Source organism: Muntiacus reevesi, chromosome 17 (assembly GCF_963930625.1).
Source record: "Muntiacus reevesi chromosome 17, mMunRee1.1, whole genome shotgun sequence".
NCBI lineage: Eukaryota > Metazoa > Chordata > Mammalia > Artiodactyla > Cervidae > Muntiacus > Muntiacus reevesi.
Genome location: NC_089265.1, coordinates 15,927,424 through 15,945,913, shown reverse-complemented (window position 1 = coordinate 15,945,913; position 18,490 = coordinate 15,927,424). Strand labels below are relative to the sequence as shown.

The window sequence follows — 18,490 nt, the reverse complement described above, 5'->3', positions numbered from 1 at the left end:
GCAGTGTGGGAGGGTGGACTTTCTCTCTAGGATGCTACCATTACCCTAACTCAGCTTCAGTGATGTTTCACTTACTTCTAAATGTTGCACTCTCAGGATAAAGAGTCAGATTGGTCTGACATTTGTCAGGTGTCTACTTGCCTAGACCAAGGAGTGATAGACGGGGGTGGAGCCACATTTTACAGCGAGGACACTTGGACCTCACACTTGAATAGCAGCAGTTTCCTCAGACAAAATGGGAATCACTGCGAGCTGGACAATCCCCCCCAAAAGGTGTCTGCTACTGGGAGATGAGTTAGGCTTTCTGGGTTAGTCTAATATCTAGTTATACACTAAGTCCCCCATAAAATCACACAGTTTTGAGATCATTTAACTCCCAAATGTGTTTTCAGGTTTGAAAAATGCAAGTTATTAGAACTAGTGAAAGTGTTCTTTCACTATGATAGCTATCAAGGTGGAGAGTAACTATCACCAGTCATTTATACCAAAAATTGATCTATAGAAAGCAAGAGATTTGCCCTGAATTTTCCCACTTGTGTTAGGTACTCATGATATTAAATGTTGAGGCCTTCGGGTCTCAGTGTTCTGACAGGGATGCTCTGTCATTCCTCTAGTGATTAGCACCCCTGATTCATGAAGACTACTTGTTTTGCTCTGCATTATATTAATGCATTCATTCATTCAGCAAATCTGTGTGGATTATAAGTCTCTGCCAGGTGTTATGTTGGTGTTGAGAATACTAAGATAATAAGATGAATGACTGTCCCTCAGGTAATTCTCAAGGAGAGCAGGTACATACATAAATAGATAAACAGGTATTGCAATATGACAATAGGCCTGTGAAAAGTGTGGTTCATCTAGTTTGGGCAAGTAAAATCCCCTTTCATTCATCTCCTTTCTTTGAGAATCTGAACTCAAGGACCCAATTTGCATTCACTTCATTAAGATGGTCTCTCCACCTTGATATTGAAACTCCAACTAAAAATCTTTAATTTATCTACTTAAATGATTGTAATATATAGTGTAATATATATATAGTATATATAGTATATAGTAGTAATAATATATATAGTGGAACTATATATAACTTTGTTCTGTATTTTCCAAGTCTCATGTAAATGTGTTACCATACTTTCATAACTTAAAAAAAAATTTTTTAAATAAAAAGATGGTCTCTCCAGTGTGATATAGCACCACGTTGCATGCTCAGAGTCAGGGATAACTTGGCAAATTTCCTAACAATATCAGAAACATCAGATGTTGATACATGGTAAAAGGTTTAAAGCTTTTCTTTTTTGTTAAACATCAGAGCAAAAAGGCTTAGCATAGTTTAGAATTTAAAATTCTCCTGAACTTTTAAGATAAAAGACTTTGAACACATTTTGATCTCCAACTTGTCTCCTTTTGAGACTGTCAGAAGCACATTTGTTTTTCTTTTGCTCTCATTTCAGTAAAGCTGTTGGAAAAGAACTGCTAGTATCTAAAATCATTCTAACAAAGTTTGAGCTGGGTCACAACAATCCCATTTAAAAGTCCTTTTCCCTACTTGGGGCTTCCCTGGTGGCTTAGACAGTAAAGAATCTGCCTGCAATGTAGGAGACCCGATTCAATCCCTGGGTTGGAAAGATCCCCTGGAGAAGGAAATGGTGACTCACTCCAAAATTCTTGCCTAGAGAATTCCATGGACAGAGGAGCCTGGCAGTCTACAGTCCCTGGAATCTCAGAGAGTCTGACACGACTGAGTGACTAACAGTTTCCCTGCTTGATGTCTTTTTGTCTTTTATGTTTACTAAGAAATGAGCTACAGTTGAAGGCATTTGTCCATTTCTCATAACTAGTATCTTTTCAGGTAAATTTGAACTTTAGGAATCAGTTCAGTTCAGTTGCTCAGTCGTGTCTGACTCTTTGTGACCCCGTGGACTGCAGCACGCCAGGCCTCCCTGTCCATTACCAACTCCCGGAGTTTACTCAAACTCATGTTCATTGAGTCGGTGATGCCATTCAACCATCTCATCCTCTGTTGTCCCCTTCTCCTCCTGCCTTCAATCTTTCCCAGCATCAGGGTCTTTTCAAATGATTGAACTGTTCGCATGAGGTAGCCAAAGTATTGGAGTTTCAGCTTCAACATCAGTCCTTCCAATGAACATTCAGGACTGATTTTCTTTAGGATGGACTGGTTGGACCTCCTTGCAGTCCAAGAGACTCTCAAGAGTGTTCTCCAACACCACAGTTCAAAGGCATCAATTCTTTGATGCTTAGCTTGCTTTATAGTCCAACTCTCACATCCATATATGGCTACTGGAGAAACCATAGCCTTGACTAGATGGAACTTTGTTAGCAAAGTAATGTCTCTACTTTTTAATATGCTGTCTAGGTTGGTCATAACTTTTCTTCCAAGGAGTAAGCGTCTTTTAACTTCTTGGCTGCAGTCACCATCTACAGTGATTTTGGAGCCCCCCAAAATAAAGTCTGTCACTGTTTCCCCATCTATTTGCCATGAAGTGATGGGACTGGATGCCATGATCTTTGTTTTCTGAATGTTGAGCTTAAAATAAACTTTTTAACTTTCTCCTTTCACTTTCATCAAGAGGCTCTTTAGTTCTTCACTTTCTGCCATAAGGGTGGTATTCTGTCATAAAGACTGAGTATTAAACATCAAACTGGTTATACTTACAGGGTTTCTTTTCAGCATAAATTCTCTCCAGAACAGACTAGCAGATTCACTTTGCTGTACAGTGGAAACCAACACAACGCTGTCTAGCAACTATACTCCAATATAGTTTTTTAAAAAGATTTTTTGAAAACATGAAGATTGTAAGATTTCTCTTTGGATACTATGGATCTATAGTTTCCTAAAATAAAAAATCTTTTCATGTTTTGAAGGAAATCACAGAGGCCTGACTGCATACTTGGAGAAGGAAATGGTAACCCACTCCAGTATTCTTGCCTGGGAAATCCCATGAACAGAGGAGCCTGACAGGCTACAGTCCATGGGGTCACAAGAGTCGGACACAACTGAGTGACTAAACGACAATGAACTGCATACTTGTTGCTTATCAAGGAACTCTTTTCCTGCCTTCATCCCTGAGAGATCACCCCCATTTATGTCCTCAAGCTTAATCCTTTTCTCTTTCCCAGAATTAAAAGTGAAACTGTGACAGGTCTACAGACTGGTACATAGGTTAATGTAACAGGAGACCCACTTTCATCCTGGGGTTCTGTCATCGTTAGTTTTCAGCATCTGAAGATAATCTGGGGTCTGGCTTTCAAGAAATCACTGACTGTGTAGGATTTTCCCCTTTCTACATGAAGGCATGTAAACATTAGCTTTGAGACATTTTGTAGCTTTATCTGTTAGGTGGTTGCCTGTCAGACTGGGTCTGTGTTGACAGTCTTACTGATTATTTTAGAGAAAATACTGATAACCAGGAGTTCTTGCCAAAAATATTATAAGCCATTGGCACAGGTCCAGTTTTACCACTGTGAGACTCATATTCGGGGACAAAGACATTAGTTCCTTTCATAAGAAAAATTAAACTAAATTCCTGACCACAAAAGGTCACCCCACTCCACTCCCCTTGAGTTTTCCTTATATTAGAAGGTATCTTTGGGTCTAATTAACAATCTCAAATCACCAAGCGCTGAAGTGGAGGAGCCAGGAAATATGAATCTCGGAAGCCTTTTACCATTCTTGTACTTCTGGTTTTGGATCTTGCTTCATTTCTTACATGTTTTTACCTGAAAAATATTTGAATGCTGCTAGCTCCTACTTCCCCATTTAGCTTGTCTCCCTTCTCCACATTCTTCATCTTTTAAAAATTTTTATTTAATATTGAAGTGTGGCTGATTTACAATGTTGTGTTAGTTCCATATGTAAAGTGATTCAGTTATACATATATCTATTCTTTTTCAAATTCTTTGCCCATTTAGATTTTTCTCCACATTCTTCAAACTGGATGTTCCCAAACTTTGGCATGCCTCAGGATTATCTAAAACACCTGTGAGGCATAAGTTACTAAGCTACCTCCAGAGTTTCTCATCCAGTAATTCATGGATAGGAGTCTGGGGTTTTCATTTCTAACAGATTCCCAGATAATGGAGATGCTACTCATCAGGGGTCACACTTTGAAAACCACTGCTCTTGTCTCTAATTGTATCTGCAGCTCCTCAAACATACCATGTTTTCCTCCCAATCTAGCCTTTGCCCAGAACACACTCTCCAAAATTATCTTCTTTGTCACTTAGGAGGTTTTACAGATTCAACTCACATACCGCCTCCTCTGGGAAGCCTTCCTTTATGCCCTATTCCAACCCTAATGCAGATTAGGTAGTTCTCACACTGCTATATTTAAAATGAATAACCAACAATAATCTACTGTATATATAGCACAAGGAATACTGCTCAATGTTATGTGGCAGCCTGTATGGGAGAGGAGTTTGAGAGAGAATGGGTACATGTGTGTGTATGGCTGAGTCCCTTTGCTGACCACCTGGAATTATCACAACATTGTTAATCAGCTGTACTCCAATATAAAATGAAAAGTTAAAAAAATAATTGGGTACTTCTGTCTTTGTCCTTATCATGTTTCATTACATGTCTGTTTCCCGTATTGGACACTTAGCTTTTCGAGAGCAGAGGCTGTGTTTTATTTATCTTCATTCACCAGTGTCCACTCATGTGACTAACATGTAGCAGATGCTCAGTAGAGCTTTGAGGAATGAATGTGTGCCACTCACCAGAGTTCTGTTTTCCTTAACCAAAGGATGTGAGGCTCAGAAGTGGGGACCTGAATGTAACCGCATCTGCACTGCTTGTATGAACAACGGGACCTGCCATGAAGATACTGGGGAATGCATTTGCCCTCCTGGGTTTATGGGGAGAACATGTGAGAAGGGTAAGTCAAGAGTGCTTGATGAATACCTTGTGGATTTAAAATCCATCATTGCTGAATCCAAATTTTAGATCTGGACACAGTTGGGGATGGAAGCTAAATGGCCTCTGTGACACCATATGGTACCTTTGTGTGAATTCAAAAAAGGTGCCCTTTCCTGAAGTCTCTTTATTGTCAACCACTGGAAAGCTGTGAAAGTCACTCAGTCATGTCCGACTCTTTGCGACCCCATGGACTGTATAGTCCCTGGGATTTTCCAGGCTAGAATGCTGGAGTGGGTAGCTGTTCCCTTCTCCAGGGGATCTTCTTAACCCAGGTCTCCTGCATTACATGTGGATTCTTCACCAGCTGAGCCACCAGGGGAAAGTATGTCAGGTGTACAAATCTGTGATGTCATTGATGTGATCACCATTCTGTCAGTTTGTGCAATGCATGACCTGCATACCTGGGAGTAGTGGCTCCTATGTCCTGTCCAAAATGCAGTTTCATTATCTGTAAGTTGGACCATAAGGATTCTTTACCCTGACCATTCCATGGCTCAGACTGGACTATTTTCCATGTTCGATGGTCTAGGAGAGACCCTTGAAAAGAAGAATCATGCCTTTCAAAGGGTTGGGTATTTGCCTCTGAATCGTCTTTTTCTCTCCCATAGCGTGTGAACCGCACACATTTGGCAGAACTTGTAAAGAAAGGTGCAGTGAACCAGAGGGATGCAAGTCCTTCGTGTTCTGTCTCCCAGACCCCTATGGGTGCTCCTGTGCCACAGGCTGGAAGGGTCTGCAGTGCAGTGAAGGTATGGACCAGTCACACCCTGAAGAGTCAAGGTTCTAGCAGGTATACCTAGGAGACCCAGCTTCCCACACATCGGTGTGTAGGACCTACCTGGATTACTCAGTCAACTGTCTATGCTGAGCTATAGGGTTTTGAATCAAAGATACTTTCATCCAAAGTTAATTATGATTTTGTATTAAGACTCTGGACCACTTAGAATGTGCTGCTGATACACTTATTAGCATTGAATTTTATTAGATTTAAGAATCTTAGATTCAAGAGTCTTATTAGATTCTTATCTTATTAGAACACAGATTCTGTTCTATAGGTCTGGACTGAAGACTGAGGGTCTGCATTTCTAACAAGCTCCCAGATGCTGCTGCTGGGTTTTAGACCACACTTTGGGCTGGAAAGGCAAAGATTTATTTTTTTTCACTACATCATAAATATCAGTACTTTTATGTCAGATCCAGACAAGATTTGGGATTTGAAAGTCGAGGAAGTTAAGATCTTATCTTCCGTGGGCCTTGCTCAAGTGATACCAGCTTCACCTACTCAGAGAAGCTCAGAGGTGTATGTTTGTCACCTACTTTCCAGTAAGCTTTTCATATTGACTGTCACACAGTAACTTAATGTGAATGCCTGCACGCTCAGTCATGTCCAACTCTTCGAGACCCCGTGGGCTGTAACCCACCAGGCTCCTCTGTCCATGGGATTCTCCAGACAAGAACACTGGAGTGGGTTGCCATTTTCTCCTCCAGGGGATCTTCCTGACCCAGGGATAGAACCCAGGCTGCAGGCGGATTCTTTACCACTGAGCCAAATGAAGAGCCCAACTTAACATCAATCTGTAGCCAAATGTGCTAGACTCTCCCTAACAAATGCTAATGTGGTGAGTTAGCCAGAACTCAAAGACACTTCAGTATTTGCTCCCCAAAGTCAGTTTTTTCCCATATCTGGCACTGCTGGGAGATGGACTACATGGCACTATTCCATTTCTTCTTGTGTTGATTGTATTCTAAACATTGTGAAAGTTACAGTGAGGAGACTCTGGAGTGTAGTCTATTCCTCTGAGGAGTGCTTCTTTTGTTTTGTTATGTCCTATAAGGCAATCAGCTTGGGATGACTCAAACGGCAAACTCTGACTCCCAGGCGTCAGCTCCGTCTCAGTTCACTCCTTTTACCTTTAGCTGAGCTGTGTTGAGCCTGCATTTAAGATGTGTGGTTCAGGGAGCAGTCAGAAATTTGGGACGTCCTCCCTCTGGTTCTTTCTTTCTAGATTTTCCCTCTCAATTTCAAGTGGCTGCAGTTGCCCTGACTCTGTCCTCTTAAGACTCCTCTACCAGTAAGGCTTCAGGTTTTCGCTGGAGTTCTAACATCCCCACAGAGTGTCAGCTGTGCCAACCATGAGACTAAAAGCTGGAAAATGGGGAGCACACCCATTCCCATATTCCAAGTTTTAATTCCCCTCAGAATTTTCCTGGTCCTTCCTATCCTCCCTCCCACCCCATCATTTTTCAATGCTTTCAGGTAATTATTTCTAAAGTAGTACTGTGTTGTTATTTTTGGGAAGGGTAGCCTGGTAAGTGCTTATTCAACTTGCCTGGAATCAGAATTTCTCTAACCTTTAATTTCTTGGTAATACAGATATATCACTTACTACCTTTTATAACCAGCAAAGTTGATAGCTTGGAAAGAAAAATAAAACTGGTCACTCAGAGACTGAGTTTTCATCCTTCCCTCATGTTAACACTAGTTGTTGATGTCTTTGTTGACAGCTTGCCAGCCTGGTTATTATGGACCAGACTGTAAGCTTAGGTGCAGTTGCACCAACGGGGAGAAATGCGATCGGTTCCAAGGATGCCTCTGCTCTCCAGGACGCCAAGGGCTCCAGTGTGAGAAAGAAGGTAAAGCAAGGTAACACTGTAATCAGGGCCGAGTTCGGCCCGTCTGAACCCAGCTTTGCTGGCATAATTCTTGCCCCACTGGCCCAAGAGTCTTAAACTCCTTCTGTTTCCAAGCAGAAGTAGGGAAGAATAGATCCTCTGTTCTAAAGGACAGCTCTCTGAACCTTCTTTATGGATTCTCACACTGGCCCTTCCCATAAGGAATGAACCTCGTGCTCTTTGTAGCGCAGTAAGTGATAACCAGCCACTGAGAGCTCTGTCTACCTCTTTGTCGGTCTTTTCTAGGACCAGACTTTTCCCTGGATATGCACAGCAGGGAAAGAATTACTTTGAAGAATTACAAAATTGGATGTTTTTGGCTGGCTTTCTTCATTTACCATACTGTTTTTGAGGTTTATCTATATTGTAGCACATATCAGTATGTTTCTTATTCCTTTTTATTGCCCTACCATCTGTTCTCATTTAAAAATCTTATTTGAACACAGCCATGCCCCTTTGTTTACCATTTATCATGTGAGGCTGATCTTACAACAGGGTTGAGTAGTTACCACCAAGAACATATGGCCTGCCAAGATGAAAATGTTTATTATCTAGTCCTTTAAGGAAAGTCTGCTAACCCCTGTCCTAGAATATATGTTTTAAAATCAAAGGAAGCATATTTTTAAAATTTAAAAATAATAAACGTATTACTTTTTCAGTCAAACAAATATAAATAACATATGTCCAGTGAAATCTACATTCAGAGCAGTAAGACATTTATAGTCTTTTCTCTGTGAGTTTTAAATATCAGAACGAGTATGGAGAGAAATACCAACTGTTTTCTCAAAGGCGTCTCAGCTTTATACTTTCCCTTCTACCCCAGCATTTGGACATTGCTACAGGGTAGGAACCTGGGAGGGTGTAGGGAGGGGAGGAAAGACTGCGGGCTGTCAGAGGACGGACTGAAAGTGGGCAACAAACAAGTTTAATGATTTGCCTTTTCTGTTCCACTTCTACCTTTCTGTACTAAGGCCGATGTTGCAAAAAAAATGTGAGAATCTCAAACTTAGACCTAGATTCTGGGCTTTCAGGGGGCAGCCCCCTTTCCCCACACCCTCTACCTGTACCTCCAACCTCCATCCAACTGCAGAAAACTGCAAGGGGACAGGGAAGGAAAGGCATGGATTGAAAGTGTTAGAGCACTTTGAAGAATTCCAACACCAATACCTAAGTGCACTAAGTTTGGCAAATTTTCTCATTACAGTCTCCCCAGGTCTGTAGATACATCAAAAAGAATACCTTTGTAGCTATTAGACCTTTTCCTTTCCTGCTCCATACACTTTACCTGTTTCATTCTAGGCTTGAGAGATAGGATATCAATATAAAATATCAATATTGATGCACTTACCTTGACCCCCACCTCCTCTCACCACTGCTATGGAGCAGCTTGTAAATGACTGCTGTTCTTTTTTTCTGGAAAAGACTCAGCCACTTTTCCAATGTTTTAAGTGCATGTCCATCTCCTACATTATTTACTGAATGTTGGACCATTTTCAGTTGTGTCCTACCCGTGGTCCAAAACTCTCTGACCCCACACACAGTCCAGAATAAAATTGTTAAATTTCAGGATTATTCATTCTCTACCCTGCAGATATTAAGTAAGGAATCCTGATGCCTTTCTTGATACCAGAGACATTTATTTTCCTTTCCATGTTGGCAGCAATATTTTTTATTTGGCTACTGATGAGAAATTGGTTAGGGGAATTTTATTCCATTTCACTTCTTGGATGTAAATGTGAATATAATTAATCATTAGCCAGGTGCAGTCTTCCCGATCAAAGAGACATCTCTCAGATATCACAACTAATGATCACATTGTTGATCAGAGAATCAGGGGCTTGCAGAGTGGAAGAAGAACTGACTTTGGTTTTTGTTTTTGTAAAAATAAATTCCCTTAAAAAGCAAGAGAGGAACTGGACAGTAAGATCTGCAGAGATGTGGTGATGATAACCATTTCAGCATTGAGACTGTATCCCCTAGGACCCGGAGAAAGTACATCATTATGGCAAAGAGTGTGAATTCTGGTTCTGGTAACCATTTTAATGGGAATTGAGAGCAACTACCCCCCAAAATTTATTATGTAGTGATAAAACAATAAAATACTTACCAATTTCTTGCCCAGTATAAGACTTGCCAGATGGTAACTACTTTCATAATTTCTGCTTCTGCTGTGTTAAAGATTAGGTTTCACAGTGTTGTCTCCTTCATTCAGGTGTGCCAAGGATGACTCCAAAGATAGAGGATTTGCCAGATAGTATAGAAGTGAACAGTGGTAAATTTAACCCCGTCTGCAAAGCATCTGGCTGGCCGCGACCTGCTATTGAAGAAATGACCCTTGTGAAGCCAGATGGGACAGTGCTCCGTGTAAGAGTTATTCTCTCTCTCTCTTTTTTTCAGTAGAACAAATTATAGCTTTTTAAAAAGTCGAAGCATAGTTGATTTACAGTGTTGTGTTATTTTCAGGTATATAGCAAAGTAATTGAGTTATATTTTTCAAGATTATTTTCCATTAAAAGTTATTACAAGATATTGAATATAGTTCCCTCTTTTATACACTAAATCCTTTTTGTTTATATAGTGGTTTGTATCTGCTAATCCCAAACTCCTAATTTATCCCTCACTTCCCCTGTTTCTTTCCTCAGTGGTAACCATAAATTTGTTTTCTAAACTATAAGTTTGTTTTCTATGTCTGTGAGTCTGTTTCTGTTTTGTAAATAAGTTCATTTGTGTCATATTTTAGATTTCACATATAACTGACATCATATGATATCTGTCTTTTTCTGTCTGATTTGCTTCACTTAGTATGATAATAAGTCCATGTTGCTGCAAGTGGCATCATTTTACTCTGTTTTATGGCTGAGTAGTATTCCATGTTTATGCATGTGTGTGTGTGTATGTGTATCACATCTCAGACAAGCCTGGGTACTCATTTCTGGCACTTAGCATTGGTTAGGGTGCTACCACAGCATTTTTCTTTGCTTGAAAGAAATAAGGACTAAGCTAATTTTCCACGTTTCCCTTCCCTCTCCCAACAATGCCAAATGCAGCAGAGACAGGTACCAGCTCAAATTTCTCTGTGTCACAAATGGTCTGCAGAAAATTGATTTATATTATTATCTAAAGACTTTGAACTAGTTATTTTATTTTTCTCCCAAAGATGACCAAAAATCAACTTCATCAGAAGGTAGATCCAAGTGATGCCTTAGGGGCAGAATATGCAGAATATTCACACATCAGATGTTTCTGATTCCACTTTAACAATCCACTAGGTGTAGTAGGAGCCAATTGACAGCTTCTAAAATCTTTTTGGCCTGTCCTAGTCACAGCTACCTTCTAGTGAGGGCTGACCACACTACACACGTCTCACTTAACGTTAGTTGGTTATTTTGCAGAAGTGGAAATTGGTTGGGTGAAGTTAAATAACTAAAGAAAGTGAGAATCACTCAGTCATGTCCAACTCTTTGTGACCCCATGGATGGTAGCCCACCAGGCTCCTCTGTCCATGGAATTCTCCAGGCAAGAATGCTAGAGTAGGTTGCCATTCCCTTCTCCAGGGGATTGTCCTAAGCCTGGAATCAAACCTGATCTCCTGCACTGAAGGCAGATTCTTTACTATCTGAGCCACCAGGGAAGCCCAAGGAATTGGCCAAAATTGGCAGAGCTGAGATGTGAGCTCAGGTCCACGTGTTTTCAGAGCCTTGACTTTTTCCATAATACCATACTCAGCAGCCTCTCAAACACTTCAGAAGCCATTTTGTCTTTTCACCCAGCCATCACTGCCTTGGACCAGAAAGGAACAAATGTTACCAGAAGCAGTTTAGAAGGAATTAGACTTTTTGCTTGGAAGTGTTTATCCCATACTCCCAAACACACAACTACAACAGCAGGATCTGCAAGGGCGTCAATCCAACATAAACTTGCAGGGTTACTACAATAGCTTTGGAAATAAGCCAATGCTTATACAAGCATTGGACTGATCTTCTTAATCTCTCCTAGAAAACTTATTTAACAATGAGATGGGGTCAGTGTTATGAACCTTTGTGTTTATACCTCTGTAGAAGCTTCTTTTTTATTTTTTGTATTTGACCTTTCCAGCCAAAAGACTTTAACCACACTGGTCATCTCTCTGTGGCTACCTTCACCATCAACCGAATCCTGCCCCCTGACTCAGGAGTCTGGGTCTGCAGTGTGAACACAGTGGCTGGGATGGTGGAAAAGCCTTTCAACATTTCTGTTAAAGGTAAGTTCCATTTTCCAGGGGAAGAGATTGTATCCTTGATGGTTCTGCATTTATGTATTGCTGGGTGCTGCCTTTAGATAGAAATGCCCTCTGACCAGTAAAATGCCTTTTGGATGTTCTCCAGGATACTAAGCCTTAAGCAAAAAATTTATGTGCATTGAAATGGAAAGGAGGGAATTAAGTTTATGATCTTTGGAATTACATAGCCCTGGGTTTGATTTTTATGGCTGACAGCTAGTAAACTTGGGTGTGGCTTTGAATGGCAAATGAATTTGACCTCTCTGTTCAGTTCAGTTCAGTTGCTCAGTCATGTCCAACTCTTTGTGACCCCATGGACTGCAGCACGCCAGGCCTCCCTGTCCATCACCAACTCCTGGAGTTTACTCAAACTTCTGTCCATTGAGGCGGTGATGCCATTCAACCATCTCATCCTCTGTTGTCCCCGTCTCTTCCCACCCTCAATCTTTCCCAGCATCAGGGTCTTTTCAAATGATTCAGCTCTTCACATCAGGTGGCCAAAGTGTTAAGAGTTTCAGCTTCAGCCTCAGTCCTTCCAGTGAATATTCTGGACTGATTCTCTTTAGGAAGGACCAGTTGGATCTCCTTGCAGTCCAAAGGACTCTCAAGAGTCTTCTCCAAAACCACAGTTCAAAGACATCAATTCTTTGGCACTCAGCTTTCTTTATAGTCCATTTCTCACATCCATCCATGACTACTGGGAAAACCATAGCTTTGACTATTTGGACCTTTGTTAGCAAAGTAATGTCTCTGCTTTTTAATATGCTGTCTAGGTTGGTCATAACTTTTCTTCCAAGGAATAAGCATCTTTTAATTTCATGGCTGCAGTCACCATCTGCAGTGATTTTGACCCCCAAAAATAAAGTCTGTCACTGTTTCCATTGTTTCCCCGTCTATTTGCCATGAAGTGATGGGACCAGATGCCATGATCTTAGTTTTCTGAATACTGAGTTTTAAGCCAACTTTTTCACTCTCCTCTTTCACTTTTCAAGAGGCTCTTTAGCTCTTTAGTTCTGCTGCTGCTGCTAAATCGCTTTAGTCGTGTCCGACTCTGTGCAACCCCATAGACAGCCCACCAGACTCCTCTGTCCATGGGATTTTCCAGCAAGAGTACTGGAGTGGGTTGCCATTGCCTTCTCCAGATGTACTCTGCATATAAGTTAAATAAGTAGGGTGACAATATACAGCCTTGACATACTCCTTTTCCTATTTGGAACCAGTCTGTTTTTCCACGTCCAGTTCTAATTGTTGCTTCTTGACCTATATACAGATTTCTCAGGAGGCAGGTCAGGTGGTCTGGTATTCCCATCTCTTGAAGAATTTTCCAGTGTATTGTGACCCACACAGTCAAAGGCTTTGGCATAGTCAATAAAGCAGAAGTAGATGTTGCTCTGGAACTCTCTTGCTTTTTCAATGATCCAACGGATGTTGGCAATTTGATCTCTGGTTCCTTCGCCTTTTCTAAATCCAGCTTGAACATCTGTAAGTTCACGGTTCACGTACTGTTGAAGCCTAGCTTGGAGAATTTTGAGCATTAGTTTGATAGCATGTGAGATGAGGACTATTGTGCGGCAGTTTGAGCATTCTTTGGCATTGCTTTTCTTTGGGATTGGAATAAAAACTGATATTTTCCAGTCCTGTGGCCACTACTGAGTTTTCCAAATTTGCTGGCATATTGAGTACAGCACTTTCACAGCATCATCTTTCAGGATTTGAAATAGCTCAACTGGAATTCCATCACATCCACTAGCTTTGTTCGTAGTGATGCTTCCTAAGACCCACTTGACTTCACATTCCAGGATATCTGGCTCTAGGTGGTGACCTGTCTGAACCTTTCTTTATTTGTAAATAAAGCTTAGCTCATCTGCCACTCAGGGTGATTGTGGGATGGTTAAGTAGTGGAATTGCACCTGGCACAAGTCTGGTAGTGATTCTCTTTTGTAGAAAGTTTAACTTCATCATTGTCTTGATTTCTGATTCACTACAGAGAAGTTAGAGAATCATTATTTGCAGACTACTCACTTAATATGAAGCCCAGGCTATGCTATACAGTGAACATGAATGATTTTCTCATATATTCAGAGTTCTGAATATTCTTCCCCTACTATGAAATAGTATTTCAAAATTCAGAATTATTCCAAGTGGATTGGTGTACATTTGAGGCTTGAGGGGAAGGAATAGAGTGGAAGTAAATCCAAGTTCCCTTGGTTGTTGTACAGAGATGTAATACAAATTTTAAATTTGAAAGTTACTTTTGAATGTATTTAGACAAAAGCACCTAATAATTCTGTGATATGTATTCTAGAAAGGCATTGGACTAAATGCTTCATTCATCTTATTATTTTAAAAATATTCATTGTATTTATTTATTTGGCTTCTCCAGGTCTTAGTTGTGGCAGGCAGGATCTCTAGTTGTGGCGTGTGGGATCTCGTTCCCTGACCAAGGATTGATCCCAGGCTTCTTGCTTTGGGAGTGCAGAGTCATAGGCACTGGACCACCAGGGAAGTCCTATCTTACTTCATTTTTATAAAGACCAGGCACAATAGTATTGTTATCCCCTCTTGATCAGTCTGGAACTAGGTTCAGTTAGGTGACTTGCCTAAGGTAGCCCATCTCATGAACAGCCAATCTCAGTTTTGAACCTGGTCCAACCCTGCATCATCATTTCTAGATCATTTTGCTTTCTTAGTCTCTCCTGTTGCAGATAAGGAAGCAAGATAACTGAAGGTGATGTGTATGTAAACCTACTTCACTACTTGATTAGGAATCTTTGGGTAATCCTAGAGGTAATTTCTGTCAATGAAAGTAAATACCCAGAACATAATCTTGTTTTAAAAAAATGTCAGTAACAATAGTAACATAAATAGAGCCTCATAGAGTTAGATTCTCTGTCCTGAGAATCCACAGAAACAGCCTTAGAATCTTTAACATTTTTTTTTTTTTGATTACTGGAAAAGCCTGGATCTATTTTATTCAGTAGAACATTAACACAATCAAAATAATTTCTTACATCATACTTGTTCTTGGAAGAAAGGAAATTATATGCAGACAAGACAAATTATGTTATTTTTGGAATATTTGCTGTCCATGGAAAGTAAATAATAAGTACAAAAACAAACCATGTTGCTAAGATTCAGAAGAGTCACTGATTCTAATTTTTATTTTTTAAATAAGACATAGCACGCAACGTCAGTCCATTGAAATATCTCTAGTTCTAAGTCACTGATGCCTCTTCACTGTCATACTGACTGGTATCCTCAAAATGGAAAATTGCAAGTAGGTAAATTAAGCAGTGTCTTTAACCATAATACTTAAAAAGATGCAGAGATACAGATCTCTTTCAATGTTTGTAGGGGATTGGTTCTAGGACCTCTTTGGATACCAAACTCTACGGATGCTCAAGTCCCTTTATAAAATGGTGTAGTATTTGCATACAGCCTGCGCACATCCTCCTGTACACTTTAAATCATCTCTAGATTCCTTAAACAATAGCCACCTCCCAGCTGTGGTTTCACTTTCCATGGTTTCAGTTACCCATGGTCAACTGAAGCTCAAAACACTAAATGGAAAATTCCAGAAATAAACAATATGTAATTTTTAAATTGTGTACTGTTCTGAGTATCGTGATGAAAGCTCACACTGTTCCACTCCATCCTGCCTGGGATGTGTGTCTTCCCTTCATCCCATGTATCCCACTCATTAGTCACTTAATAGACATCTACATTATCATTTCCTCTGTCATGGTATCAAAACGCTCATGTTCAAGTAACCTTTCTTGTATTTAACAATGTGATGCTAGCAATTTGAATATTCCCTTACTCTGCCTAATTTATACCTCTGGTATGTGTGTATGGGAGAAAAAATGGTGTATATAGAATTTGGTACTGTCTGCAGTTTCAGGCATCCACTGGGGTCTTGGAAAGTATCCCCTGCAGATAAGGGGGATTATTGTAACACCTAATACAATGTAAATGCTATGTAAATAGTTGTAACTATAATATAAATATTTTGTAAATAGTTGCTGGCACATGGAAAATTTCAAGTTTTGCCTTTTAGAACTTTCTGGAGTTTTTTTTTTTCTTTCTGAATATTGATCTGCCCTTCGTTGAATCTGCAGATGCAGAACCTGCATATAGAAGGTTGACTATACTAGACTTTCCTCCCAGAGTACAAATTAGAACAACCACTGGGACATTGGCAATATATACTAAAGCTAAGTATACACCTACCCTGTGATGACATTCTACAGCTAGGTTTATGCTCAAAAGAAATCAGTGCATTTGTTAAACAATCTTCAAGAATATTCTGAGGAGTTTAGAAAGAATAAGTAGATTGTGTTATATTCATATGTAATAGGTTTCTAGGGCTGCGGTAGCAAAGTACTCTAGACTGAGTGGCTTAAACAACAGAAATTAATTTTCTCAATGTTCCGGAGGCTAGGTGATCAGTGTAATCTTACATTGATCTGAGATCAACGTGTTGGTAGAGTTACTTCTGAGGCTTTGCTTCTTGGCTTGTAGATAGCTATATTCTCCCTGTATCTTCTCAGGGTCTTTCCTTTGTGTGTGTGTGTGTGTGTGTGTGTGTGTGGTAATTTGACCTTCTTATGAGGGCCTCCCTGGCAGCCCAGATGGTAAAGAATCTGCCAGCAACTCAGGAGACCAGGGTTCAATCCCTGGGTCAGGAAGATCCCCTGGAGAAGGGTATGGCTACTCACTCCAGTATTCTTGCCTGGAGAATTCCATGGACAGAGAAGCCTGACTGGCTATAGTCCATGAGGTCACAAAGAGTCGGACACGACTGAGTAACACGACTGAGTAATGAGGACCGCCGTCATATGGGATTAGCAATGACTGTAGCCCTGACTGTAACTGAATTACCTCTTTAAAGGCCCCCATCTCCATATACTGCAACGCTCCCCTCATACAGCAAAGGTGACGTGCAGGGCTGGCTTCATGGGCTTATGACCTGTCCACACAGGGCCCTACACTTGGTTTAAGTTTCTGCTGTCTTCAACTTGAAATTTTATCTTTGAATTTCATAAGTGAAGTCCAGTGACACCGTGGAGCTTTTGCATGAGCAGAAGAGACAGATTCACAGTCTGCCTCCTTTCTTGGCCACCCCATTCCCATACATGTTCTCCATGCCCCAGGAGTCTGGTGAACTTCTTAACTCACGTGAGTTCAGTAAGACTCAAAGCAAGTTGAGCTACTTCTATAATTGAGTAAACAGGATACTGACAGCCTGACAAGACATCCTTTCCTTTCAAACCAGAAATTGCTTCACATGGTAAACATACTGTACATCTGTTTATATACCATGCATCTTATGGGGGCTAAAAACTATTAAAATATCTAAGAATGTTTTCTTTCATCAAGAACCAATTTTTACCTTGTTGGGGGTACTATTTCAGTCCCATTGAGAATACATGATCTTTGAGATGGGGACATCATTCTGGATTATATAGATGTGCTCAGTTCCTTACTCATGACTGACTCTTTGTGACCTCATGGACTGTAGCCTGCCAGACTCCTCTGTCCATGGAATTCTCCAGGCAAGAATACAGGAGTGGGTAGGCATTCTCTTCTCCAGGGGATCTTCCTGATCCAGCAATCAAACCTGGGTCTCCTGCATTGCCATCAGGCAGATTCTTTACCATTTGAGCCACCTGATTATCTAGGTGGACCCATTCTAATCACAGGAGTCTTTAAAGACTGTCAGAAAGAGATGTCACAGTGGAAGAAAGGTCAGAGAGACATGAGTTTGTTGTCTTTGAATATGGACGAAGGGGCCATGAGTCAAGGAATACAGTGTTTTTTAAGAAGCTGAAAAGAAGAAAACAAATTATCCCCTACAGCCCGTAGAAAGGAACACAGCCCTGCTAACACCTTGATCTTAGCCCAGTGAGACTAACTACTGACCCCCGGAGACCTCTGATTTCTGACCTCCAGAGCTATAAGATAATAAATTTATGTTGCTCTAAGCAGAGAGAGACAGACAGACATAGTCTGGTGGTCTAGTAGGATGATTGATATTATAACAATCACACAGGGAATAATGAATTCTGAAAATTACAGTGAAGAAGATCTGTGGAAGTGTGTGGCAAGTGAGTCTAACCAAGGTTCGGGGATAGACACTGTGAGGAGGTCACATCAGAGGTGAGAGTTGAATGATGAGTAAGCGTTAACTGCAGAATCGTGGGAGTTCTGGTGCATTCCTTGCAGGAGAATAGTATCAGCCAAGAATCTGAGACAGAAAGGAGCCTGGTGCATTGTTGGTTGAATGAACTGAAAGCTCACTGGGACTGGAGGGTATTGGATGAGAGGATGAGGGAGCTAAAGAGGCGGTGGGGGCGCTATTGTGCAAGGCCTGGTAGGTCATGGTATGAATTTCAGATTTCATTTGAAATATAATGGGAACGCATGGAAAACTCTTGATCAGAGGAATGCTCATTCTTTAAGAAAGCACTCTGTGGATGGTAGGTTGGAGGGCTGAGAGCAAAGCCAGATCACAGAGCAGGTAAGTGCACTGAATCTGATCAGAGAACTCGAAGAGGGCTTTGTCGGGAATGTAAAGGCACTTATCCACTACCCCATCTCAGAACAGTGGTAAAAACCCAAAA

General features: G+C 40.7%; 1 protein-coding gene across 2 annotated transcripts in view; it reads left to right on the top strand.

Annotated features, from left to right (window-relative positions):
- The window catches only part of TEK (TEK receptor tyrosine kinase), a 108,205-nt gene that overhangs the window by 55,951 nt on the left and 33,764 nt on the right, over positions 1–18,490 (top strand). For both annotated transcript variants that reach the window (XM_065908066.1, XM_065908067.1), the window contains exons 5-9: positions 4,764–4,895; positions 5,545–5,685; positions 7,442–7,570; positions 9,822–9,973; positions 11,705–11,849. In XM_065908066.1, coding sequence (XP_065764138.1) covers positions 4,764–4,895; positions 5,545–5,685; positions 7,442–7,570; positions 9,822–9,973; positions 11,705–11,849 — 699 coding nt within the window. The remainder of the gene's footprint in view (positions 1–4,763; positions 4,896–5,544; positions 5,686–7,441; positions 7,571–9,821; positions 9,974–11,704; positions 11,850–18,490) is intronic.